This window comes from Podarcis vaucheri (genome assembly GCF_965113315.1).
Source record: "Podarcis vaucheri genome assembly, chromosome: 13".
NCBI classification, from domain to species: domain Eukaryota; kingdom Metazoa; phylum Chordata; class Lepidosauria; order Squamata; family Lacertidae; genus Podarcis; species Podarcis vaucheri.
The window spans coordinates 42,353,443-42,379,040 of NC_138751.1; the positions used below are offsets into that span (position 1 = coordinate 42,353,443).

General features: G+C 48.6%; 1 protein-coding gene across 8 annotated transcripts in view; it reads right to left on the reverse strand.

The window, feature by feature from the left end:
• The window catches only part of NSF (N-ethylmaleimide sensitive factor, vesicle fusing ATPase), a 105,651-nt gene that overhangs the window by 27,781 nt on the left and 52,272 nt on the right, over window positions 1-25,598 (reverse strand). For all 8 annotated transcript variants that reach the window (XR_014212799.1, XR_014212800.1, XM_082194835.1 and 5 more), the window contains exons 8-12: window positions 19,667-19,822; window positions 7,730-7,929; window positions 4,960-5,125; window positions 1,199-1,273; window positions 258-445 (exon numbers count right to left, since the gene is read on the reverse strand). Coding sequence is in view for 6 of the 8 variants with exons in the window: in XM_082194835.1 (XP_082050961.1) it covers window positions 258-445; window positions 1,199-1,273; window positions 4,960-5,125; window positions 7,730-7,929; window positions 19,667-19,822 (785 nt within the window). In the remaining 2 variants the exon portion in view is untranslated. The remainder of the gene's footprint in view (window positions 1-257; window positions 446-1,198; window positions 1,274-4,959; window positions 5,126-7,729; window positions 7,930-19,666; window positions 19,823-25,598) is intronic.

The following is a 25,598-nucleotide window of genomic DNA, read 5'->3' on the forward strand; positions in this document are numbered from 1 at the left end:
CAACGGCTGGCTGGTGAAGGACCCTGTGTGAGAGGCTGGGAAGAGAAGATCTCCCAGGGTGGGAGGCTGGGAATGGAAAGGGAAGCTCTGGGTTGAGATCTGAGAAGGTCCACCTCTTTCTTTAACCGAGGCAGGGGAGATATTCAGAAGCATTACTGAATGGAGGAGGAGAAGGAGGAGGAGGAAGAGGAAGAGGGAGGCAACAGAAGATCCATCTTGGATTTATAGCCAATGTCATCTGAAGGGAAGAAGCAAACCTTAATGTGTCTGTTCATAGCCGTGGATTGTGCTGCACGGACCAGACCCTCAAGCTCAGCACCACTGAAGTTCTTGGTTTCCACAGCCAGCTCCGAAATGTCAACATCTGGGGCCAACAGCTCGTGGGTCCGCATCCTTGAGGTGTGGATGTTAAGGATCTGCATCCGGCCCTTTTCATCCGGCAAACCTAAATGAAATCATCAACACTGTGAATTATTTGCATGGGAAAACAACTCTCTGTTCCACGGCCGCAATACTAGGTGCTGCAATGCAATAAGCCATCCTTCTCCAAAACCCAGGGCTCTGGTGGGCTTCTCGGGAGTGAAGAAAGGAAGTCACGTAGCACTCTAGCTTCATCTAGAATGAAAGGGGTCATTCAGAGGGCACTGATGGGATGTCAAATTGGTGGATTTCAGACATATGCGCGTGAGCCTTGGCAATTCTCAAGCTTGTGTGCTCACTCTCCTTGTAATTTGAGAACCACTATTTTTTTACTACCTAGACTGTAAGGTGACCTTCTGAGGTCCTTCTGAAAGTGACCCAATAAATGAATTAAGGAAGACAGCTACTAAAGAGAGGGCCTTTTCAGTGGTGGGACCTCTGCTTATCAGCATCAGATGAACATATTTTTATTCACCATTTGGGGTGGAAATGTGTTGTTGTTTTTTAATATTTTTTGAACTGCTGTTTCCTCTGTCGTGATGTTTAATTCTGTTCTATATGTTCGTTTTATATTATGCATTTTTAATATTGTAAACCTCCCACTGAACATCAGGCAGTATAGAGATGACATAAATAAATGACCTAACCCCAGTTAAATCCATGACACCCAGACTTAGAGAAACTGTGGCTTGTTTAAGCTATGGTTAACAAGAACAAGCCAGGATTTAAAATCACAGAAGTCAGCCTGTGGCCATGAGCATTCCCTCGACTTACTTACCAATCTCCATTTTCACCTCCAGTCTTCCAGGTCGCAGGAGAGCCTCATCTATCAGGTCCGGCCTGTTGGTCATTCCTATGTATCAGACAGAAGCCATTAGCAAAAGCATCAAGAGCACCTTCAATAGCTTGAGCCCAGGGACCACTGTCACCCCTTGGTTCCTCTTTGCAGAGTTCTCATTTCCCCAAGGACAAATGGCGATGTGCAATGGTTCCTTATCCCCATTTAGAACTCACCCCTTCGAGAGGATGAGGCAAGAGCCATTTCAAACATTACAGCTGAGGTTGCTTTGCTCACACATTGTGTGTGTGTTTGGGGGTGTCTATCTATTGATATTGACCATGAAGAAGGCTGATCGTCGAAGAATGGATGCTTTTGAATTATGGTGCTGGAGGAGACTCTTGAGAGTCCCATGGACTGCAAACCTCTCCATTCTGAAGGAAATCAGACCTGAGTGTAAAGACAGACCCTGAAGCTGAGGCTCCAAGACTTTGGCCACCTCATGAGAAGAGAAGACTCCCTGGAAAAGACCCTGATGTTGGGAAAGATGGAAGGCACAAGGAGAAGGGGACGACAGAGGACGAGATGGTTGGACAGTGTTCTCGAAGCTACCAGCATGAGTTTGACCAAACTGCGGGAGGCAGTGGAAGACAGGAGTGCCTGGCGTGCTCTGGTCCATGGGGTCACAAAGAGTTGGACACGACTAAACAACAACAACAACATCTATTGATCAGAATGTGTGTGAGCCAGCAAGCTCACAGGGCTAAATTGCAGTCCATCCAGCAATACAGTCATACCTCAGCTCCCGAATGCCTTGGGAGTCGAACGTTCCGGCTCCCGAATGATCAAAAACTGGAAGTGAGTGTTCTGGTTTACGAACGTTCTTTTGGAAGGCAAATGTCCAACAGGGTTTCCGTGACTTTCAATGGGCGGCAGGAGCTTCCTGCAGCCAATCGGAAGCAGCGCTCTGGTTTTCGAACGTTTCGGAATTCAAACGGATTTCCGGAACGGATTCCGTTCGTCTTCCAAGGTACGACTGTACAGTGGAACCTCGGTTTTCTAACGTAATCCGTTCCGGAAGTCCGTTTGAATTCCGAAACATTCGAAAACCGAGGATCAAAGGGACGTCAGCAAGTTCAATGGGGGAAATTGAGAAACGTGTCTCAGAAGCCCGTTTGACTTCCAAGGCACGTTCGAAAACAGAAGCATTCGCTTCGGGTTTCCAAAACATTTGACAGCTGAGATGTCCAAAACCCGAGGTTTGACTGTACCTAAGATTGCATAAGATGCTCTGGAAATGTTTAAGCAGCAGAGTACTGCCAGCTGCCAGCTGATGTTTGACTGCTTACACAAATAACCACACACGCACACAGTAGCATGCAGATCACTCCTTGGATAGCCTTTTAGGGTTAAGAAGTAAAGGCTTCTATTTACTTCTTTGAACAGACAAGGCAAGGGAAACTGTAGCTGCTTCAGTTTTCAGTGCATCTAAGACTTTGCCCATTATTTATCGTTTTGTCCATTCTATGACTCTCCCAGAGCAAAGTGTCTTTCCCACCATGTATCTCAATGCATGGGGAGATCAATACATTATATATGGCAGGCTTCTTCAACCTCAGCCCTCCAGATGTTTTGAGACTACAATTCCCATCATCCCTGACCACTGGTCCTGCTAGCTAGGGATCATGGGAGTTGTAGGCCGAAAACATGTGGAGGGCCGAGCTTGAGGAAGCCTGATATACGGCATATGCACTTTTAGACGAGTAAGACCGTATATTTTGTCAAGCTGCATTATTTGCTGCTGCGGCCACGAAAAAAAAAAGCGAGAAAGTACCTTGGGAAAAGTGCCCGTGGGCCGTATACACTTAAAAATGTAAACTGTGAGCAGGATAGATATGCATTTGGGAAATACGCAATATACAGGTAGACTCAGCAGCTATATCCCTTTGTTAAACACAGACTCAAGCCTGCCTATATTTTCTTCATTTATTTCTAAGCTCTTGTGCTTCCCTTGCTTTTAGACAGTGGAATCCTTGTGTGTTTGGAAGTACTGCTGCAACCTATTTTTAGCCCACAGGAAGGAACAAGGTATAAATATTAAGCAATAATGATGCGTCAAACACCATCTTACTGGGAAGTTTAGGTAGTATTCAAATTTATATTTCCCTCTTCCCCACCCTCTACTTGGTTTGCTTCCTCGTTTGCTAAATTTACAATCAGAGCACAGCCCTGTCTTGTTTATGTTGCTCTCCTGTTTCTTGCAAAAGGGTTTTAATTTTTATCCTATACGATGCCAAGAGATTTTATTTTACGAGGAGTCTCATAAAACAGAAATACAAACCAAGGTGCCAGGTACAATTATGGTGCTATAAAGATAATAATAATAAATACTAACGTTATAATAATGTGAAATTGGTGCTATAAAAATAAGAATAAGCATTCTTTTCTCACAAAACAGGCGTTAATCAAGTAATCTTCAAACTGAACCATCTAGTATTTGTACAAGTCCTTCCCTACAGTTCAGCAAAGCAGAAATGAAGGAAAGTTGCTAAGTGAGCTAAGACAGTCTGAGAATATTATGCAGAAAGATGCTTTCAAGAGCAAACACGAACCAGGAGAAGATATTCAGCATTGAGGAACTCTTAATATTATGAGCCATGGGGTTGCAGCTACCTTGTTTAATACCATGAGCTTAGTTTCAGGTACAGACTACATTGTTATCAGGAACATTTTTCAGATGGGGGTGGGCTCATGTTTCAGTAATAGTTCTGAAAAATCCCAATAATCAGAAAGGTGAAAAAAAATCACAACTCGGGCATTTAAACGCAGCACATTTTGATACTGAACAGTTTACCTCAGAAGTCGAACGGAATCCATTCCGAAAGTCCGTTCAACTTCCAAAACGTTTGGAAACCAAGGCGCGGTGTCCGATTGGTTGTAGGAAGCTCCTGTAGCCAATCGGAACCCACAACGGATGTTTGTGTTCCAAAGAACATTCGCAAACCAGAACACTCACTTCCGGGTTTTGCGGCATTCGGGAGCCAAAACGTTTGACTCGCAAGGCGTTCGCGAACCAAAGTATGACTGTATTTTGAAAGGAGTAGGCCTTTTCAGAGACAGCATCCTGTTTTGTGGATCTCCCCTTTCAGAGAAGCCACCAGCAAACCTCTTGATGTTTTTTGATGGCTCCCGAAAACATTTATTACAGAAGGTAGATCGAGGTTTTAGCTGAAAGCTGTTTTAATCTCACTGTGTCTTTTGGACTGGCTTTATCACTGGCTTCTAAGCACTTTACAACTATCAAATCTATCCATAATTAAAACACACAACAAACCAGCTGCACCAGAAGAATAAAACATTCACAATTACAATGTACAATAAAACCATATATGGCTTTACATTGATTTTTTCTGTTATTTATATAATTCAAAAGTTTTAAAAACTGGCCAGCATTTTCCTCGTCTGCCGCAAGAACAGTAAAAACCTAGGGAATGGAATAATCCATTTAGGAATGAAATCATTCTTAAAACTGAATGTAAATATCAGCCAATCTCTACCCACCCAAAGCAAAGCTTGGCCATAATCCAATTTAACTGCTTGCCTGAGGCCACCTTTCTTGTGTATTTCAGGTATCCTAAAATCTGAAGATTAAGACATTCGAACAACAAATGGTGCCCAACACAAACCCTGCAGAGTCTACGCCCGACATGAAACTACAGCAGAGTCCCCCACCCCAAAACAGAACAAATAGCTTTCATTACCAATGACCAAGATGTTGTTTAGCTGCTCCACCCCATCGATTTTTGAGAGCAGCTGGTTCACAACCGTGTCGTGGACGCCGGTGCTGCCCGCCATGCTCCCGCGTTGCTTGCATATGGCATCAATTTCATCAAAGATGATGATGTGGACGCCGCTGTTTGCACCAAGCTAGTGAGGAAGAAAAACAGAAGCGTGCCAGAGATCATGGACCCCAAAAGGGCTGCTCCTCCTTTTTCCTATCTAATAATAATAATAATAATACAGTGGTACCTCCACATGTTCCCCGATAAACCAGCGCATTACATTTATGCCCCAGATACCTCGATATTTGTCTACCTTATCGGTTGCGTCGCATAGATTCACTTTTGTTAGAGCCAGATTTAATGTGTTCCCCTCAAATGTGCTGAACAATAGATTTTCTAATGGTAAAACCTCTGTTTTATGCGCATGTGACAACAAATCAATAGAATCCCTTCATCATATCTTGTTTAATTGTCCTTTATATATTGTTCCCTGATCAAGGATTCTGAGTTCAATCAGTTTTGGAAACTCTTGCAAAACCACCTGAATCACATGTAGCCTATCTACTCCAGGACATTGATTCTTATACAACATTACAGGTTGCCAGATTCCTGAATTCTGTTCTCTCATATAAAAGACTTCATGGAATGCTGCATGACTATTAAAATCTAGTAAACTCTATCCACCATCTTTATAATCAAAGCCACAATATGGTACATCTAGAGATTGTATGTAATGTGAAGGAGAGTATGCGTTGAAATATTTTAGTTGATATTTTAGAATGTAAAATGCTATTTTATTTATTGATTGGTTTTTACCTTGTGGGCTTATAGCCGAATAAAGTATTATCTATCTATCTATCTATCTATCTATCTATCTATCTATCAGTGGTACCTCGGGTTACATACGCTTCAGGTTACAGACTCCGCTAACCCAGAAATATTACCTCAGGTTAAGAACTTTGCTTCAGGATGAGAACAGAAATCGTGCGGCGGCAGCGGGAGGCCCCATTAGCTAAAGTGGTGCTTCAGGTTAAAAACAGTTTCAGGTTAAGTATGGACCTCCGGAACCAATTAAGTACTTAACCAGAGGTACCACTGTACCTTTATTGCCATTGTACAAAGAAATTAAACAAGCCTCCCCCCCAAAAAAAACCACTCAATCTCTTATCAAACAACACACCACGTTGCAAGTCAATTTTGCTACGTTATTTTTCGTTCGCCTAACAGCCCACAGACAGAAGCTATTTTTTAGCCTGTTGGTACGGCTTATTATACTTCTATATCTCCTGCCCAAGGGTAGAAGATTGAAGAAGTGGTGGCCGGGGTGTGAGTCATCCCTGAGAATTCTTCTCGCTCTCCTAAGGCAACGATCCCTTGCGATATCATCTAGGGACAGCCCGTGGTATCATGTGCTGTATTCACCACCCTCTGTAGAGACTTTCTGTCTGTGGCTGTCAGGCCAGCATACCACACTGTGATACAATACGAAAGGGCACTTTCTATTACGGACTGGTAGAAGGAGTTCTTCAGTTGTTGTTGAACATTATTCTTTTGCAAGACCCTGAGGAAATGGAGTCTCTGTTGGGTCTTTCAGACCCCCTTCACTGGGGGGGGGTGACATTTGGTGCACCGCCTGCCGGGACTTCCAAGCCTTCCCAGCACCGAGGGCCTTCTGGCGGTTCCCTCACTGCAAGAAGCCAAGTTACAGGGAACCAGGCAGAGGGCCTTCTCGGTAGTGGCGCCCTCCCTGTGGAACGGCCTCCCACCAGATGTCAAAGAGAACAACTACGAGACTTTTAGAAGACATCTGAAGGCAGCCCTGTTTAGGGAAACTTTTAATGTTTGGTGTATCACATTATTTTAATATTCTTTTGGAAGCCGCCCAGAGTGGCTGGGGAAACCCAGCCAGATGGGCGGGGTATAAATAATAAATTATTATTATTATTATTCCCCGAGCCGTCGGGGGAAGGGGGGAGCTGCGTCGCTTTGCCGACAGTATTCCCCCCTTCCCCCTTCATTTTGACAGCTTGGGGGAGGCTTGGGAGTCGCGGGCGGGCAGCGCGCCGAATGTCCACCATGAGTGGCTAGCTCCGCCCCTGGGTGCTGCAGGGCACACTCACTGTTCCATGCACCTGAGTGGATATCCCTTGCCTGGGAGGGCACCCTCCATGCCCCGCCCCTTCGGGAGCACACCTGCCCCCGGCAGCGCGAGCATATGCTCTGCCACTGAAGGTCTGTGAAAGCTGTTTTGCATGTTTGCCTAGGAGCCATGGCTCAGGTACCAGAATTTGCAAAGAGCAAAGCCCTTGAACAGCACCAGGCCCCCTTTCAATGCTTTGAAGCTATACAGAAATCTACTGCAGAAGCTTAAGGGCTGGGCCTCTTGGGTTTATCACCATCCCAAGTGTCTTTTCCATGCTGTCATCCCATGAACCATGCAGCTGGCGCTCGACGCTAGGGAGACAGCTGGCAGCAGCAGCCTTGAAGCTCTGTCGTTTCTTTTCCTCCCATGACATCTATTCTTATTATAATGCAAGTCATATTCACACTGGTGAGTTTCCCCAATTCCTCCTCAACTTCATCGCCCGCTGCTTGTGGGGGCAATAAAACTGGCAATGCAGTGATGTCCCCCCAAACGTTTTGCAACAGGAAAGAGAGAAACAAACAATGCTCCATCGTGTCTGATTCCAGCAGGAATCTCCATCCACCTGCATCTTCCATTTTTTTATTTTTTTAAAAGGCAACTTACCCTCCTCTGTTCTTCTTCTGCATCTGCGAAGAGCTTGCGAATGTTGGCCTCCGACTCCCCGACGTATTTGTTGAGGATTTCCGGCCCGTTCACTATTTTGGGCTCCCTGGCGTTCAGCATCTTGCCAATCTGCCTGGCCATAAGGGTCTTGCCGCAGCCAGGGGGACCAAACAAGAGGATGCCTTTGACGTGCTTGCAGCCTGGAAAGAAAGAAAAAAGGGGGCAGCTCGTCATGGAAGTCAAAACAAAGGTTCTTTCCTGGTTGGAGGTAACCAAAAGAAAAGGACACGTTCTACAAGGGGTCGCTGAGGAAGACCATTCGAAAAGGGTGATTGACAGAAAATACAGCAGCTGAGTTGGTAACTGGTGCCCATATCAAATCTTGACAGTGTTTACAGTAGGAGTGGTCGAACGCAGAGATACATCAGATCTGTTAGACTGCCTGTGAACTAGTCCTGAGTTCAGCCATAAATAAACTTTGCCTGTAGAATAATCATTGCGATCTCTGCTCAACTTCTTTTTCTTAAAACTGGCTAATTCACTGCAAATTTAACAGATCTAACAGATCCGACGTATCTCCACGTTCAACCACTCCTACTGATTACAAGCACTCCTTAGACCCTGGGAAAAGATTCCGTGGAACTGCAACAACCTTTCATGTGGATTGTTGGACTCTATGAACAGACAGGTGGAATAGACATTTTCACATATATGGACCTTATGCATAAACTGATTAGAGAATGAACTCATCCACTGGGTCTTCTACCTTTTTCATTGAACTTTATGAGCTACAGTGGTGCCCCGCAAGACGAATGCCACGCAAGACGGAAAACCCGCTAGACGAAAGTATTTTCCGTTTTGGAGGTGCTTCGCAAAACGAATTTCCTATGGGCTTGCTTCGCAAGACGACAATGTCTTGCGAGTTCCTGCTGCTTTTTCCCCCTCCCCCCTTTTTCTAAGCTGCTAAGCCGCTTATCAGCTGATCCGATCAGCAGATAAGCCGCTAAAAGCCGCTAATAGCGCTAATCCGCTAATCCGTCAATGGGCTTGCTTCGCAAGACGAAAAAACCACTAGACGAAGAGAATCACAGAACGGATTCTTTTCGTCTTGTGAGGCACCACTGTACTTCTGTTGAAATCTACAATTCAATACAATGAATAGTATATATTATTTTTTCAAATGTGCAGCCGGTTACGTCTTGTGTGTTTATTTAATGGCTACCAATTAAAGGCATAAGAGCTGTTTGACAGTGGATCAGTCTCCCTCAGACTCTCCTTCCTTGGAGGTTTCAAAGCAGAGGTTGGATGGCCATCTGTCATGAATGCTTTTGTTGAGATTCCTGCATTGCAGGGGGTTGCACTAGATCAGGCATAGGCAAACTCGGCCCTCCAGATGTTTTGGGACTACAACTCCCATGATCCCTAGCTAAGAGGACCAGTGGTCAGGGATGATGGGAACTGTAGTCCCAAGACATCTGGAGGGCCTAGTTTGCCTATGCCTGCACTAGATGAACCTCGGGGTCCCTTCCAGCTGTACGATTCAATGATCTTTTGCAGCCCTGCTTTGCAAGCTCCTTTAACTGGGGATTGAATCTGAGATCAAGGCATATGCTCTACTACTGAATCATGAGAAATACGCTGAAGCAAACACGAAACAGCAGCAGTTGATTATTCCCTGCCGATCTCTGGGATTCCTATCCACTTGATCTTGAGTGGTACCTGGAAGGGCACCTCACAGCGCTGCAGCTCCCAGGAGCAGAACTAAGGCAAACTTGTTCCCTGGTTTGGAAAGGCTGGTGTGTAGCTCTGAAATGGGCTGAGTCACAGCAGCAAATGTGATAATACTGTTGACATTTGTGAGTTGTTGTTTTTTACAAAAGAAAAACAAAAATGATTCTCCTTTGCTATTGCCTTGATGGAGAGTTGGATAACGAAAAAATTTATTAGTCAGCTCTCAGGCATTTGAGAGAGACAACCAGAAAAGCAAATATACACACAGTGTATAAATGGGGGAGGAAAGAAAAATATCACTGGAGGTGAAAGACTAATTTTACACATGAACCAGCAAGGTGGTGATAAATTAAAAGTGATCCTTGTCAAATTAGTGTCAGGGTAGAGCCGGTTAATTCAGAATACTGGGGGAACACGATCTCTTGTGTAGCCAAAAAAAGAGTGAGGCGGGATTCGAATGATGAGTGATGCCAGCAAAGGGGAATCCCAGCTTGCCGAGACGAGAGAGGCTACGGAAAGGCTACGAGCAAGTTGGGACAGATTTCGCACAAGCAGGTTTAGGGAATTTCTGTTGTCAGGCAAGCCAGATGGACGTAATCCCTTGCTGCTGTGTGCTAGTCCCCTTGAAACAGGAGGCCACACGGTCAGGTGAAACACCCAAAGGCTTCACTTATTTGAGACGAGTGAAGCCTTTGGGTGTTTCACCTGACCGTGTAACACCCAAAGGCTTCACTTATTTGAGACTCGCCATTGTCAGAGAACTGGCCAATAACAAGAATTATTGTGAATCGATCTGCATACATAGTCACGCACATTTCATTGCTGGACCAAAAGGTTATACTCAAAAACTTGCTCCTTGCCCATCATAAGACTACGCTCTTAGCATCAGAGAGGGGATATGTGCACACCTGTACTCTCAGAAAACAGTCGTTCACTCCAGCAATAGCTTCACCACTAAAGGACTCTACTCCTGAGCTGTCCACTTTGCCAACTCAATAGGGAATAAACAGAGTTGTCAGTGCAGACATTACAAAACTGTGGTTGTTTAGTGTTAAATTATTGGTGGAGTAAGGTAAAGGGACCCCTGACTATTAGGTCCAGTCGTGACCGACTCTGGGGTTGCGGTGCTCATCTCGCTTTATTGGCCGAGGGAGCCAGCGTACAGCTTCCGGGTCATGTGGCAAACCAGAGCAGTGCACAGAAATGCTGTTTACCTTCCCGCCAGAGCGGTACCTATTTATCTACTTGCACTTTGACGTGCTTTCAAACTGCTAGGTTGGCAGGAGCTGGGACCAAGCAAAAGGAACTTACCCCGTCGCGGGGATTCGAACCACCAACCTTCTGATCGGCAAGCCCTAGGCTCTGTGGTTTGACCCACAGCGCCACCCGCATCCCCATTGGTGGAGTAAGCGACTGCTATTCCAGCACGCAGGGATGATGTGTCAGCAAGTGAAAATTCTAGTAGATCACAAGGAAGGCTGGTCCACATATGAGGGAAGCAAGTCACAGCAAAAGGAGGAGACTCCCTTGGCTTCTTCAGCAGCCTGCCCCATCTCTGTCTCTTGGTCTCCTTCCACTCCTTCCTCTGATTCTGGACTGCTCTCTGTCCCAGCCTCTTCCTGCTCACTAAACCATTACTGCATCTTCCACTTCCAACACCTCTGTTTCCCCGTCTTCTCCTTCTGACCACTCATCGTCGTCCCACCACCAGTCCCCCTCTGAGCCTTCTTCCCCTGGGGGTTTCCTTGGGGATTCCCCAGCTGCTGCCTGCCACCAATCCTCTGCAACCAGCCGGTCCATAACAGCAACCACCTTGCTCTGTCACCAAGGCTCCGTCCTGTTTCCAGCAATGGCAGCTATGTGCCTTTGGGACACCCGCAAACTGGGCAGGAAGGCAACAAACCTCCCCACAGCTTACAGTACTGAGAGGTATACTGCCATAGCTCAGTGTGGTGTAGTGGTTAAGAGCGGTAGTCACGTAATCTGGGGAACTGGGTTCGCTTCCCCGCTCCTCCACATGCAGCTGCTGGGTGACCTTAGGCTAGTCACACTTCTCTGAAGTCTCTCAGCCCCACTCACCTCACAGAGTGTTTGTTGTGGGGGAGGAAGGGAAAGGAGAATGTTAGCCGCTTTGAGACTCCATCGGGTAGTTATAAAGCAGGATATCAAATCCACAGTCTTCTTCTTCTTCTTCCCTGGTGTCTCCAGGTAGGGCTGAGAGGCGCTCCAGTCTGGAGCTCTGCCACCAGGCTATGTGGACAACACTGAGCTTGATGGACCTAAGGGTCGGACTCTGTGTAAGGCAACTTCCTCTGTCCCTGTGCCTCTGAACAGGGGAGGTTCTGTTTTAGGTACAACACCTAAAAACACAGATATTAACCTCTAGAAATATTTCTAATCCCCTTTCAGAGTGATCTAACTGAGCAGCAACCGCCACATTTCGTGGCGACGAACTCCATCTGTTAATTCAACTCTGCAAAGTATCTTTTGTCTGACCTGAACCCACTGCCAATCAATCAACCCACTGCCAATCAAGATGCTCCCAAGTTGTTGTTGTTCAGTATATTTGTATACCGCCCTTACAATGCGGGTGGGCGCTGTGGTCTAAACCACTGAGCCTCTTGGGCTTGCCAATCAGAAGGTCAGTAGTTCGAATCCCCGCGATGGGGTGAGCTCCCGTTGCTCTGCCCCAGCTCCTGCCAACCTAGCAGTTTGAAAGCACACCAGTGTGAGTAGATAAATAGGTACTGCTGCGGCGGGAAGGTAAAGGGCATTTCCGTGCGCTCTGGTTTCCGTCACGGTGTCCCGTTGCGCCAGAAGCCGTTTAGTCATGCTAGCTACATGACCCGGAAAGCTGTCTGTGGACAAACGCCAGCTCCCTTGGCCTGAAAGCGAGATGAGCGCTGCAACCCCATAGTCGCCTTTGACCGGACCTAACCGTCCAGGGGTCCTTTACCTTTGACCTATACCGCCCTACATCTGCAGGTCTCAGGGTGGTTACAACATAAAATCACAATATAAAAACACAAAATGCACAATAAAAAAACCAACAACACAATAATCTCCCCTCCCCAGCTTTGTTCTAGCATTACGAGGACAAAAGCCATCACAACTCAAAAGTGGCCTGGGAAAAATGATTTGCTCTCTTATGTTTCGCTGGACATACCATCCATTAAACCCAGGACCTTCGAGAGAGACTAAACATGTTCTCTGCCGCTGGTCTTGCTTCCCGCACCCCCTCACCTCTTCTCCACCTGGAGAGCATCCCTCTAAAAATCGCGCCCACCTGGCCAACATGGGAAGCAATGAGAACACGGAGACAGGCTTCCATTCAAAATAGGAAAGTGATGACAAACTTGGAAAATGTCACGGCTCGAGACTGCGCCGTGGGCTCCTCCTGCAGCGAGACAACACTTGGCTTCGTAGCTTATCTCCGCTCCGGGAGAAAGGCAGGCAGTGTCTCCAAATGTCAGCGCGGTTAACAAAGAACCTTACAAAGCTCACCCTCTTCCTCTGGGCGGGCATTTCTGAATGCCTCCGTCTAGCGCGAGGACCATTCCCCACTGAAGGTCACTCGCGTTAACAGGGCACCAGGGTTATCGAGCGGCTTTTAATTACTCGCTCACCCGCTCACAACAGGAAACAAATAAGCCAAACAACGAAATAAGAGCAACAGATAAATCAAGGGCCAAAGACAACGTTGTCATCACTGAAGCGGGCTCCCCACAAACAAAGGAATTCTCAGCAGGTTGACATATGGTGCAAATTAGACAGAGACAACCGTACTCTCATTGTATCTTGGGAAACGGGTCTGTAAAGGTCAGCTTCAGGTGCCATTCATGGGATTAGCTGCTCCCAACCGACCCACCCGACTCTTCCAGTCTTTTCATACTACTCAGGTGCATGCATAAGTGACATTTGTAGGCTGGGAATGTTGTTGAGTGGGAACAGAACAGACTTTATTTGATCATTTCGTCAACCTACAGGTGTACCCACAAAAGGCAGGCACTGAAATGGGTTGGGAGGAGGAAGGTGGGAGATGCTACCATTTAGACAGCGTCATTAATGTACGTAGCATTGTGCAGAGTTTCGTGAGGTTGGGGCCTCCGACCTTTTTAGCTTATAATCTACAATTTCAACAGTGCAGAAGAAAACGGGTGGAGGGGCAGAGACGGTCAAAGATACTAAGGGCTGAATATGAGCAAATGCAAACTTCAGCCTGGTTCTAGTTAGGGATTAAAATTAAGGGGTTAAGCCAAAAGGGAACTCATCATTGGTTTATTTGGGCAGGCCATTTGTAGGCTGCCCCACAGGAGAAAGTTCTCTGGGTGGTGCGCAGCGCAAAATAAGTCAACACAAATGAAAAAATCATACTGTAATAAAAGGCAAGGAAACACACCCATTTAATACACCAGAGCAAAACAAATCAATTAAAAGCAAGGGGCAGGGACCGTATTTTTCGCTCTATAAGACACACCAGACCACAAGACGCACCTAGTTTTTGGAGGAGGAAAACAAGAAAAAAAATATTCTGAATCTCAGAAGCCAGAACAGCAAGAGGGATCGCTGCGCAGTGAAAGCAGCAATCCCTCTTGCTGTTCTGGCTTCTGCGATAGCTGCGCAGCCTGCATTCGCTCCATAAGACGCACACACATTTCCCCTTACAATGATACCTCGGAAAACTCGCAAAACGAAAGGGTTTTCTGTTTTTTGAGCTGCTTGGCAAGACGATTTTCCCTATGGGCTTGCTTCGCAAGACGGAAACGTCTTGCAAGTTTGTTTCCTTTTTCTTAACACCGTTAATACAGTTGCGACTTGACTTCGAGGAGCAACTCATAGAACACGGTGTGGTAGCCTTCTTTGAGGTTTTTAAAGACTTTGGTGATTTTTGAAGCTTTTCCAAAACTTTTCCGACACCGTGCTTCGCAAGACGAAAAAAATCGCAAGACGACAAAACTCGCGGAACGAATTAATTTCGTCTTGCGAGGCACCACTGTACTTTTTAGGAGGGAAAAGGTGAGTCTTATAGAGCAAAAAATACAGTAAACTGAACAGCCTGCAAAGCTAAAGCAATATGATGAACAGCAGTATAATCTGTTGGGGCGGAAAGAAGGTCTTTGCCTGGCATCCAAGAGAAGTATGGCATTCCACAAACTGGGAGCCACCACTAAGAAGACTCCATCACTCACAGCCCCCTATCGTATCTCACTTCGCAGAGGCACTTGAAGAAGGGCCGCAAATGTCTCAAGATACATGCAGGGAGAGGTAATGTTCCAAGTACAAAACTAAAAAGGGATTTAAAGACAAAAAACGGCACCCCTTGGCCTGGGCCAAGCAATGGAGCCAGCGGAGATGGCAAAGTCCTGCCAGAGCATTCCATAACACCATCCCAGTTAGCCCTCTTGCATTCACGTTCAGTGCCCTGTTCTGATTTTCGAATTACACATCATTGGTGTCCGATGGCAGGGGTCAAGAAGTGGAACTTCACCCCACACCACAGCGCTGTGATATCATGCATACTTTTTACGCAACAATACAGCAAGAAGACAATAACTGAATGAATGAAGGCTGTTTCTGGTGGCTGTCATGCACTTAGCGTAATGTCTATTGACCTCTAGTGTTACGTTTTATCCTAAGACCACCTGCAGGAAAAGTTGACAAAGAAGGAAGATGAATTGGAACCAACGGACCTCTAGGATTTATGTGAACTGCAGAACAATTATCTCCTTATGATGGAATGTGGATGAGATCAGATTAAAGCAGGAATTCTTAACACACATACAGAAAAGCCCTGGGCTACGAAGTAAAAATCGCACACATTTTTAAAAACACACACACACAGAAAAACTTTGAGCCCAAAAGTGGGACTCAAGGCTTGCTCACTTAAAAAATAATAATAACTATGTTTCATCATGTAATTTTAGGCTTTTAGCAAAATCGCAGCCGCAGAGGAGACATGCCAGGAGCCTCATCCACTAAGAGCTTGAAAATGAGAAGGCGGCCGAACAGCTGCTTGAAGATTATAGGAAAGGCCACCAGCACGGGAATGGGTTGCAGCTCGCTGAGGCTTAAGTTTCAGCCATCAATTGCAGGCAGCCTTTTAGGCATCAGGACTGGCCCTCATCGTTGGCCAACTGTCAGCCAATGTGGTAAAGGTAAAGGGACCCCTGACCATTAGGTCCAGTTGTGGCCGACTCTGGGGTTGCGGCGCTCATCTCGCTTTATTGGCCGAGGGAGCCAGCGTACAGCTTCCGGGTCATGTGGCCAGCATGACTAAGCCGCTTCTGGCAAACCAGAGCAGCGCACGGAAACACCGTTTACCTTCCCGCCAAAGCTGAGACTCCAATACTTTGGCCACCTCATGAGAAGAGAAGACTCCCTGGAAAAGACCCTGATGTTGGGAAAGATGGAGGGCACAAGGAGAAGGGGACGACAGAGGACGAGATGGTTGGACAGTGTTCTTGAAGCTACCAACATGAGTTTGACCAAACTGCGGGAGGCAGTGGAAGACAGGAGTGCCTGGCGTGCTCTGGTCCATGGAGTCACAAAGAGTCGGACACGACTAACGACTAAACAACAACAACAACATGCAAGAGCAACTACGCTGGAAGACAAAATCTCTGCAGAAATTCAAAGGGCTGTCAACATTTGGCTTAGGATAGGTCATGGAGCACTAGTGATTCTGCCACTGCAACCAGCCACTATAATAAATGAGGACAAACAGGAATGTCCCAGGTCTTAGCCGGAAACCCATACTTGAAATGGAAGGAAGCAGAATGGGACAGGCCACCGTAGGTGGAGCACAAAAACACCCAGCCCAAAACTGTTTCAGGCTGCTACCCAGTTCAGTTTGAATGCTTCCTTTCCCCCTCATAATTGGGGAGCAAACATGGCTGAGGAGGAGAACCCCTCCATTGTCCTAGAGGATGGAAACTTTGCTACGTTAATTACCACTAGGACAGTCAGGCACAATGTCAAATCCAAGGGCCCCTCCATCCTCCTCCATTCATTTTTATGTACCCCAGCAAGCCAGCAAGTCATGGATGCTGGAAAATGCCTGTCTAGGCTCTCTCTCTCAAGTCCAATCTAGAAAGCAGCAAAGAGGTTTTTGGTTCCTTTAATATTCAACATACATATTATGGCAAGATCTTCTATTGACTAAAAGCTACTGTGTCATCAATGTCCACAGAACTTTATTCCGTGATGGATTTATTCGCATTATTGCCACAAGAAACAAGCACGGCTACCCACTCTCTTCTAGAATTTGGGGATGGGGCTCAAGACAACTTAGTTACTTCCTAGTTTTGCTTCGTACTCTTGTACGACCCCTGTTCGCTTTACAGGGGCTGTGTGACCCACCAGGGGCCAAATCTGCCTGCCTCTACCTCCGCCAGCCTTAATGGCCCCTCAAAACCCACCGTCTCACAGATGCGGCACGCTGAAGTGGATTGATAAAACTCCTTCTCCCCTCCTCCCTTTCATAAGAACTGGTGGAAACCACGCTGAAGCAAACAGAAATGCAAGATGGGTCAATCTTGGCCAAGCTGCAGCTGGCATATTGACTGCTGCTCACTTGTGAGGCACAAGAGCAGGGAAAGGCAAGAGAGAGAGAGAAAACACAAAAGGGGTTCTTGGGGGGAGATCTGCGACTGCTACTTTGCGCAGGGCTGAGGAATGGCTTTCTTCTCCTTTCCCTCCCCCTCATGAATTATTACGGCGGACCCGAACAGATGTCAACCTGGCATCTGAGGCCTGAAATATAGTTGGAAGAGCAAGTCATAACTAATGCACAGGGGGGGAAGGATGAGTGTCAGGAAGCGGCACTTTTCTTCAAATTTCAGATAAGCTTCTTTCGCCTAAGGGAGGCCTGTCGAAGAAGAGAAAGGGAACTGGGATGGAAGGCTTAAAGCTCCGCTTGCGAGGCAGCAAGCGTCCAACTCGAAGTGGGCCGTAGCACGTTGAGGAACAAGCGTTCAGCAGGAACAACAATGACCCTGGCAGGAACAGATACTGATTGGCAAGTCCATATACTTCCACTGTGCATCAGGATGCTTCTAAAGCTTCATTTATATGTTCCCTGGAACAGCACGAGGATTCTATCTTCAAATGTCAAAGTTCAACATTTTACAGTAAAACTGGGAAGAAGTTCTTATGGACAAAGGAGTATCAGAAAATGGGTTGCTAGTATGGTAGGTTCACTGGAGGCAAGCTCATTCCAAGACCTGAACCCACTGCCAATCAATTCCACGGGATGCTCCCAAGTTGTTGTTGTTCGGTATATTTGTATACCACCCTTACAATGCGGGTGGGCGCTGTGGTCTAAACCACTGAGCCTCTTGGGCTTGCCAATCAGAAGGTCAGTGGTTTGAATCCCTGCGACGGGGTGAGCTCCCGTTGCTCTGTCCCAAATCCTGCCAACCTAGCAGTTCGAAAGCATGCCAGTGTGAGTAGATAAATAGGTACCACTGCGGCGGGAAGGTAAAGGGCGTTTCTGTGAGCTCTGGTTTCCATCACAGTGTCCCGTTGCGCCTGAAGCAGTATAGTCATGCTGGCTACATGACCCGGAAAGCTGTCTGTGGACAAACGACGGCTCTCTAGGCCTGAAAATGAGATGGGTGGTGCAACCCCATAGTCATCTTTGACTGGACTTAACCATCCAGGGGTCCTTTACCTTGTAGGTGTTTCACACAAACGCTCCTACTGGGGCTGGAAAGGGGTTAGTTTAACCTCCTGTTTGCTAGTAAAACTGAATTACTGCATCCTGAAATGCCTGTCTAAAAAGTGTGTCACCAACATGAAGAGTCTGGAAAGCTCTGCTCTAACCGCATAAGGTTGAGGTTAAGAGTGAGGGGTGCCTCCAGTTACATGCCTCAGGTTACAAACCCAATCTCACTTACCCAGGAGTAAGACCCACTGAGTTAAATGGGACTCCTGAGTAGATACAGTTAAGTGTTGCAGGCTCAGACGTTTTGATGAATTCAGAGTTACAGGAACCAGCCAGCCTAGAAGCTGCACTGAGCAGAGGGCTACAGCTCCCCATCTTGTGGCTTCGATTGTTCAGAGGGGAATCCCATCAATTTAACACTAGCAATTCAAGCTGTTTTCAGCGGCTGCCGTAACCAACGGGAGAAGCCCTTCCGTTCCATTTTGCTACCAAACCAGGTGAAATCCCTAGGGTTCGCCTGCAGGAGTTGCACAGAAGGAACCTGAAGCACACCGGGCACCCCGCAGGCCATAACTGGCTGTTCAGCTCAGGCGTATAATTTGATTTTGCCTGGAACCAAGCACTGCTCCAATCTCCACTTCATCTTTATGTTCCATGAAATCAAACCCTAAAAAAAGACTGCCCTGTTTTGTTTAGCTACCACTGCCTAAGGGAGAAGGGGCCAAAATGCTGTAATATTTGATAGTCCTCATGGCTTGCATGTCTGAGTTTTCCACAGTTCCTGCTGCTGTCACTTCTCCTCTCCTATCTTACTCAGCTCCTATTTTGATACCTTCCCACCCCCCTTTGTATATCACTATCCGTGGGATGCGGGTGGAGCTGTGGTCTAAATCACTGAGCTTCTTGGGCTCGCCGATCAGAAGGCTGGCAGTTTGAATCCCCGCGACGGAGATCCCATTGCTCTGCCCCAGTTCCTGCCGATCTAGCAGTTCAAAAGCACGCCAGTGAAAGTAGATAAATAGGTACAGTGGTACCTCGGGTTAAGAACTTAATTCGTTCTGGAAGTCCGTTCTTAACCTGAAACTGTTCTTAACCTGAAGCACCACTTTAGCTAATGGGGCCTCCTGCTGCTGCCGCGCCACCAGAGCACGATTTCTGTTCTCATCCTGAAGCAAAGTTCTTAACCCGAGGTACTATTTCTGGGTTAGCGGAGTCTGTAACCTGAAGCATATGTAACCTGAAGCATATGTAACCCGAGGTACCACTGTATTTCCGTGCGCTCTGGTTTCTGTCACGGTGTCCCGTTGCGCCAGAAACGGTTTAGTCCTGCTGGCCACATGACCTGGAAAGTTGTCTGTGGACAAACGCCGGCTCCCTTGGCCTGAAAGCAAGATGAGTGCTGCCGCTCCATAGTCGCCTTTGACTGGACTTAACCACCAAGGGGTCCTTTACCTTACCTTTTACCTTTACATCATCATCCTTTGTGAGACCCCCTTGTACACCATTGTGGGATTTCGTTCTCCCTCAGCTTTGGTACTCACCCATCTGTTCCACAATCTCAGGTGGGAACACTCGGGAGGCAAAGGCCCGCCGGAAGATGTCAGAGAACTCCTTATCAAGACCCCCAATGCCCATCTTCTCAAAGTTCCAGTCAGGGTTGATGATTGACTGGCGGTTTTCTCTGGTTTTGGATTTGCCTGTGGGAAGGGAGAAAGGAGTCAGCTCAAGGATGACAAATTCAGTCAGCGCATGGGAATGTTGCAGAGTTCTGTTTCCTGTGTGCAAGATGTTAAAGAAAAATTCGAACACAGTGTAGTGTGTGTGTGTGTGTGTGTGTGTGTGTGTGTAGAGGTTAAGAACAAGAGCCACAAATTCAGGGCTGGATTAAGACCTTTTAGAGACCCTAAGCACTTAAAAGATTTTGGTGCCCCCATATATATCTAATTCAAAATATAAACAATAACAACCCGCAAAATAAATTTATTTTTTGAAATGAAACAAAGCCTACAGTAAGATGGAAAATATTTTTGTCTACTTTCACTTTATATTCGATAAAAATTTCACCTACTTTTTCTGATTGCAAAGTCTTTGCTCAAATTGTCAAAACTAATCTTACATAATACACATCTGCTTCCATACTTAGTAGAGATAAGGCCTCGAGCCTGCATTGTTGAATAGTTGTTGTTGGGATTGTTAATATACAGCCGTACCTTGGAAGTGGAACGGAATCCGTTCTGGAAATCTGTTCGACTTCCAAAACGTTCGAGAACTAAGCTGTTTGAAAACCAAGGTACGACTGTACTTCAGCTGAGAAAATGAATGCTCAGATGAGCAAACTGTGACTGTTAATGTAAAAAAAAACCGGCAACGGAAAATTTCTGTGGTGCCCCTCTTCCCTTGATGCCCTAAGCACATGCTTATTTTGCACAAATTACCTGTTCACATCTCAGTTCAGCCTTGGATCTGCTGAACGGACCCAGGAAGGCAACCATATCTCAGCTTCAGCCCCATACTACCAATCTAACGTGGGGATTATAACCCCAGTGTTCTTGCAGAGTTATAAGATTACAAAGATGTGAGCTAAATGCATTCCATATTTAGAAGGAGGGGGGAGAAAGAACATCATAGGAAAGGATCAATCTTGATGACTGGCAATTAATTGAAGCAACTGATCAAATACTTGAGCTAACTTGAGGGTGTGGAAAGGAGCGATCTCTTCCATGGAAGAAAAACACACACCAAGCACCATGAGCTCAATACACTCCTGTCAGGGTTGCTTCCAGATCCTAGCTCACAGAGGATCACGCTAGCCAGCGATCATTAAATAAAAGTCTTTATTGAGTTACAGTTTCCATTCTCAAGCTGCTGCGTGCAACTCTACGTCTTATGCTTAGATCGGCGAAGCTCCGTCTGAGTCTCCGCCCCTTGTGCACCAACTTAATATCCTAGCCCTGCTCCACCTTTTCCGCCTGACAGTTCTCCTCTGGGTCCCTCTGCCCCCCGGGGTCTCTTCCTTCCGGGATTCTTCTGACGCTGACCCCCCGGACCCTCCTGTCTCCTTGCGCCGGGCTTTAGGACCTGGCTCCCTTTCCGGGCTGCCTACTGCGCCACCTTCCTGTGCATTTGAACTTGGCGCGCGCGCCCAACCTTCCACTTTCCGTCTAACCGTCTCTTCGCTCCCCGATGGAGGTGTGGCCACTCCTGACTCGTGCCCTCCCTCCTGTTGTGAGCTGCCAGCGCTTGATCCCTGGCGCCCTTCCTCTTCCCTGCTCTCTGGCGGTGACACTGGTCCCGATTTCCAACTGCTCCCCTCTGAGTCCCCTCTGGCTCTATCTTCCTGGGGTGTCCCCCTAGTCTCCCCCCTTGCCCTGGCCACTGGTGCTCCTTTTTGTGAATCTTCTGATTCACTGGAAAGACTCGGAGATCTCGGGTCGTCGTCATCACTCATCTTTTCCTCTGCCTCCTCCCCCTCGCTCTCTGTTTCCTCCCTTGCCCTCGCCTCTGCTCCTGAACCCCTGGCATCCATCCCCCCCTCGAAGCCCCCTCTTCCCCCCTCCCCTCCTTCCGGTGCGGGAGCTGGGTGCTGCCGTGTCAAGGGGACGAATGTCGGGTACAGTTCGCTTCCCGTGGCGGGCCTCCATCTGAAGTCTTCCGGTTCTTCCTCCCTGCTCTCGTCGACGACGGTCACCTCTGCTTCCATCTCTGTGCCGCCGTGCTCGAAACCCGGGTCGTCCCCGAAAACGTCCATGTCCGTCTCTCCCTCGCTTCCTTCTGGAGACGTTGCTCGTCCTGGACCCTCCAGCCACTTTCTGCGCCACTGCTCCTCTGGTCGATCATCCCACCAATACGAGGGTTCTGAAGCAGATCCTGAGGGTGACCCCTCCGGGGAACGGGCGTCTCGTGTCGGTTCCTCGTCCGAGTCGAACCCCCGGAACGTGCTGGCTGAAAGCGTGGGCGTGAAAAGCCAGTCGTCGAAAAAGTCTGCTGGCATTGGCCTATGTGGGAAGAGGGCATGAAACTCTTCCTTGAGCAGAGGTTCGTCTAAAGCGTAGCTCGGCACCCAGCTGTTGGCACTGGCCGGGGTGCCCTCCTTAGCGAGAAGGTGTTCTACCCCCTCTTCCCCCCATCTGGAGTCCAAAATCTCCGTGACTTCGTTGATGCGCACCTCCTGTGCCACTCCCCTTTGCCCGGTTCCCTCTCGGAGCGGACTCGGCGCCGTTCCTGGTTCCTGAAACCTGTGCGGTGCCTTGTAGGGAGTGAGCACCGATCTGTGGAACACCGGATGCATCCTGGAACCCTCCGGAAGCGCCAGCCTGAAAGCCACCGGGTTGACCTGCTCTTCGACTTGGTAGGGCCCCAGTTGTTTATGCCCTAGTTTCTTCTTCGCCAACGACCTGGCCGGCACTGCTTGGGCTGCTAACCAGACCCAGTCTCCCACATGGATCTCTTCGCCAACCCTTCTGTGTTTGTCCGCTTGTACCTTGTATGCGTGTTTAGCCAGCTCCAGGTGCCGCCGCAGCTGATCGTGGACCTCCTGCAACTCCGACGCGAACGCATCTGCTGTCTGCGGCTCCCCCTCCCCCAGTCTTTCCAGTCCCGGGAAGGTTCTGGGGTGCCTCCCGTTGTTGGCGAAGAACGGCGTGACCCCCGTGGACACGTGCTTCGTGTTGTTGTAGGCGAACTCGGCGAGAGGCAGGTAATCCACCCACGTCGCAGGCTGTTGATTTGCATAGCATCTCAGGTACTGCTGCATGATGGCATTGACCCGCTCCGCTTGCCCGTTGGTCTGCGGGTGTCTAGCCGACGCCAGGTTGATCTTGACGTTCAGGAAGCCCATCAGCTTCTGCCAGAAGTTCGAGATGAACTGTCGCCCTCGGTCGGACAGAATAGACCGCGGCAGACCGTGAACCTTGAACACGTGATCTATGAACAGTTTGGCGGTTTGTTCCGCCGTGGCCACCTTCGCACACGGAATGAAATGTGCCATCTTGGAGAACAAGTCCACCACCACCAGCACAGCCGTCTTGCCCCTCGAGCTGGGCAGATCCGTGACAAAGTCTAGGGCCACTCTCTCCCATGGTTCGCACGGAGTTTGCAGCGGTTCCAGCAGTCCGGCCGGCGGTCTGTGTACTGGTTTGGCCCTCTGGCAGGTGTCACACCTCGCCACGTAGTCCGCGACTTCCCCTCTCATTCCGGGCCACCAGAAGTCTCTGGCGACTAATTCCACTGTCTTCTCCTTGCCAAAGTGCCCGGCAGTGGGCGCGTCGTGCAGCTGCTGCAGTACCTTGGCGCGAAGTTCGTCTCCCGGCACGTAGATGGCCCCTTTATGGAGGAGCAATCCATCTCGCAGTTGGAACTCGTCGGTCGCTGCCGTGCCCCTGTGCACGTCTGCCATCTTTGCTTGCGCGAAGGAGTCATCCTGCAACGCTCGTCGCACCGCCTCCAGGTCAACTGTCGCCGCAGCGCACGCCCACACTGTCGGTGCGAAGATGTGCATGGCGGCCGCTGGCGTTGCCTCCTCCAGATACTGTGGCTTACGGGAGAGAGCATCTGCCATGATGTTGGTGTCCCCCGGGACATACTCTATTCGGAAGTCGAAGTTCGCAAAGAACTCAGCCCAACGTATTTGCCTCTGGTTCAGGAACTGTGCCGTGCGCCAGTGCTCCAGATTCTTGTGGTCTGTGCAGACCTGCACCGTGTGCTTGGCTCCGATCAGGAAGTGCCTCCATGCTTTGAATGCTGCATGAATAGCCAGCAACTCCCTGTCCCAGATGGTGTAGTTCTGTTCGGACTTGCTGAGCTTCCTGGAGTAAAAGGCTCCCGGCCTCCAAATCCCCTGCGGGTCCTTCTGCAGCAGGACTGCTCCGACGGCTCTGTCTGAGGCGTCTGTTTCAACCCTCATCGGCCTGCTGGGGTTGACATGAAGCAGCTGTTCTTCCGACGCGAAGAGACACTTGAGTGCCTGAAAGGACTGCTCTGCCTGCGCTGTCCAGATGAACTTCTTTTTCTTGGAGCTGAGGGTGTCCGTGATGGCCGCTGTCTGCATAGCAAAGCCTTTGATAAACTTGCGATAGAAGTTCGCGAAGCCGACAAACCGTTGGACCTCCTTCCGGTTGCATGGGCTTTTCCAATCCAACACCGCTCGAACCTTGGCGCTGTCCATGGCGAGCCCCTTGTCAGACAACTTGTAGCCCAGGAAATCCACCTCCGTTACGTCGAATTGGCACTTCTCCAGCTTGGCGTAAAGCCTATGTTGCTGTAGCCTGCTCAGCACTTCCCTGACGTGTCTGTCATGCTCCTGCTGCGATTCCGAAAAGATCAGGATGTCATCCAAGAAACAGACGCACGTCTTGTAGAGGAGCCCCGCCAACACGTGATGCATGAAAGCTTGAAAAACGTGGGAGCCATTTTGCAATCCAAAAGGCATAACTCTATATTCGTAGGTGCCCAGGGGCGTGAACATGGCCGTCTTCCACTCATCTCCTTCCCGCATGCGAATGAGGTTGTACGCCCCTCGCAGGTCCAACTTGGTGAACACGCTGCCCTTGCGTACTTTTGCGAGGAGGTCGTCGATTCGGGGCATGGGGAAGTCCGATGGCTTGGTCACACTGTTCAAAATGCGGTAGTCCACTACGAGTCTTTTTTAGGGCGTGTCTCGCTTCTTAACAAAGAATACCGGACTGCCCCCCGCTGCCCTGGACTCTCGGATGAAACCGCGCTCCAAATTATGATCTATGAACTCCTTGAGTTCCTGCAGTTCGTCCTCAGACATGGAATACAGCTTCCCTTTGGGCAGCGCCGCCCCCGGCAGCAGGTCAATTTTGCAGTCATATGGTCTGTGGGGGGGTAACCTGTCTGCCTCCTTCTCGCAGAAAACCTCCAAAAATTCTGCGTACTTGTGGGGAACCGCTTGCAGCGTGCCGAGCTGCAGCTGTGACTCCTCTTCCTCCCCTTCCTGCTGGGGCACGATGCAGTGTTCAGCGCAAAAGTAAGAGCCGAAGGTCAGCTGCCTCTGGTACCAAGCCAGCGTCGGGCTGTGCTTGTCCAGCCAACTCATGCCCAATACAATGGGCGTGTCCGATAGTTGAGTGACGTTGAAGCTGATGACTTCCCTGTGATTCCCAAGTCGCATCACCATTGGTGGCGTCTGCTTCACCACTTGCCCCCCCAGCAGCTCCCTGCCATCCACCGTGACAACCTGCAGGGGCAGCGTGGCAGGCAGCAACTGTATAGCGTGCCGGTCGACAAAGTCCTGCCCTATAAAGTCCGCATTGCTTCCAGAGTCAATGGTGATTGGCACGTCCATGGTGATTCCATTGGGCAGCTGGAGAGATGCGGTGAGCCTTACTACTGGTTTGGGCGGGAGGGGGTCCATGGGCTGTAAAATCTCTGGGGACTGCTTCACTGAGACGTCTGGCTGGGCCCCAGTGCCTCTTCCTCCAGCCAGACTGCGTCGTTTCCCTGCTGTGGTTC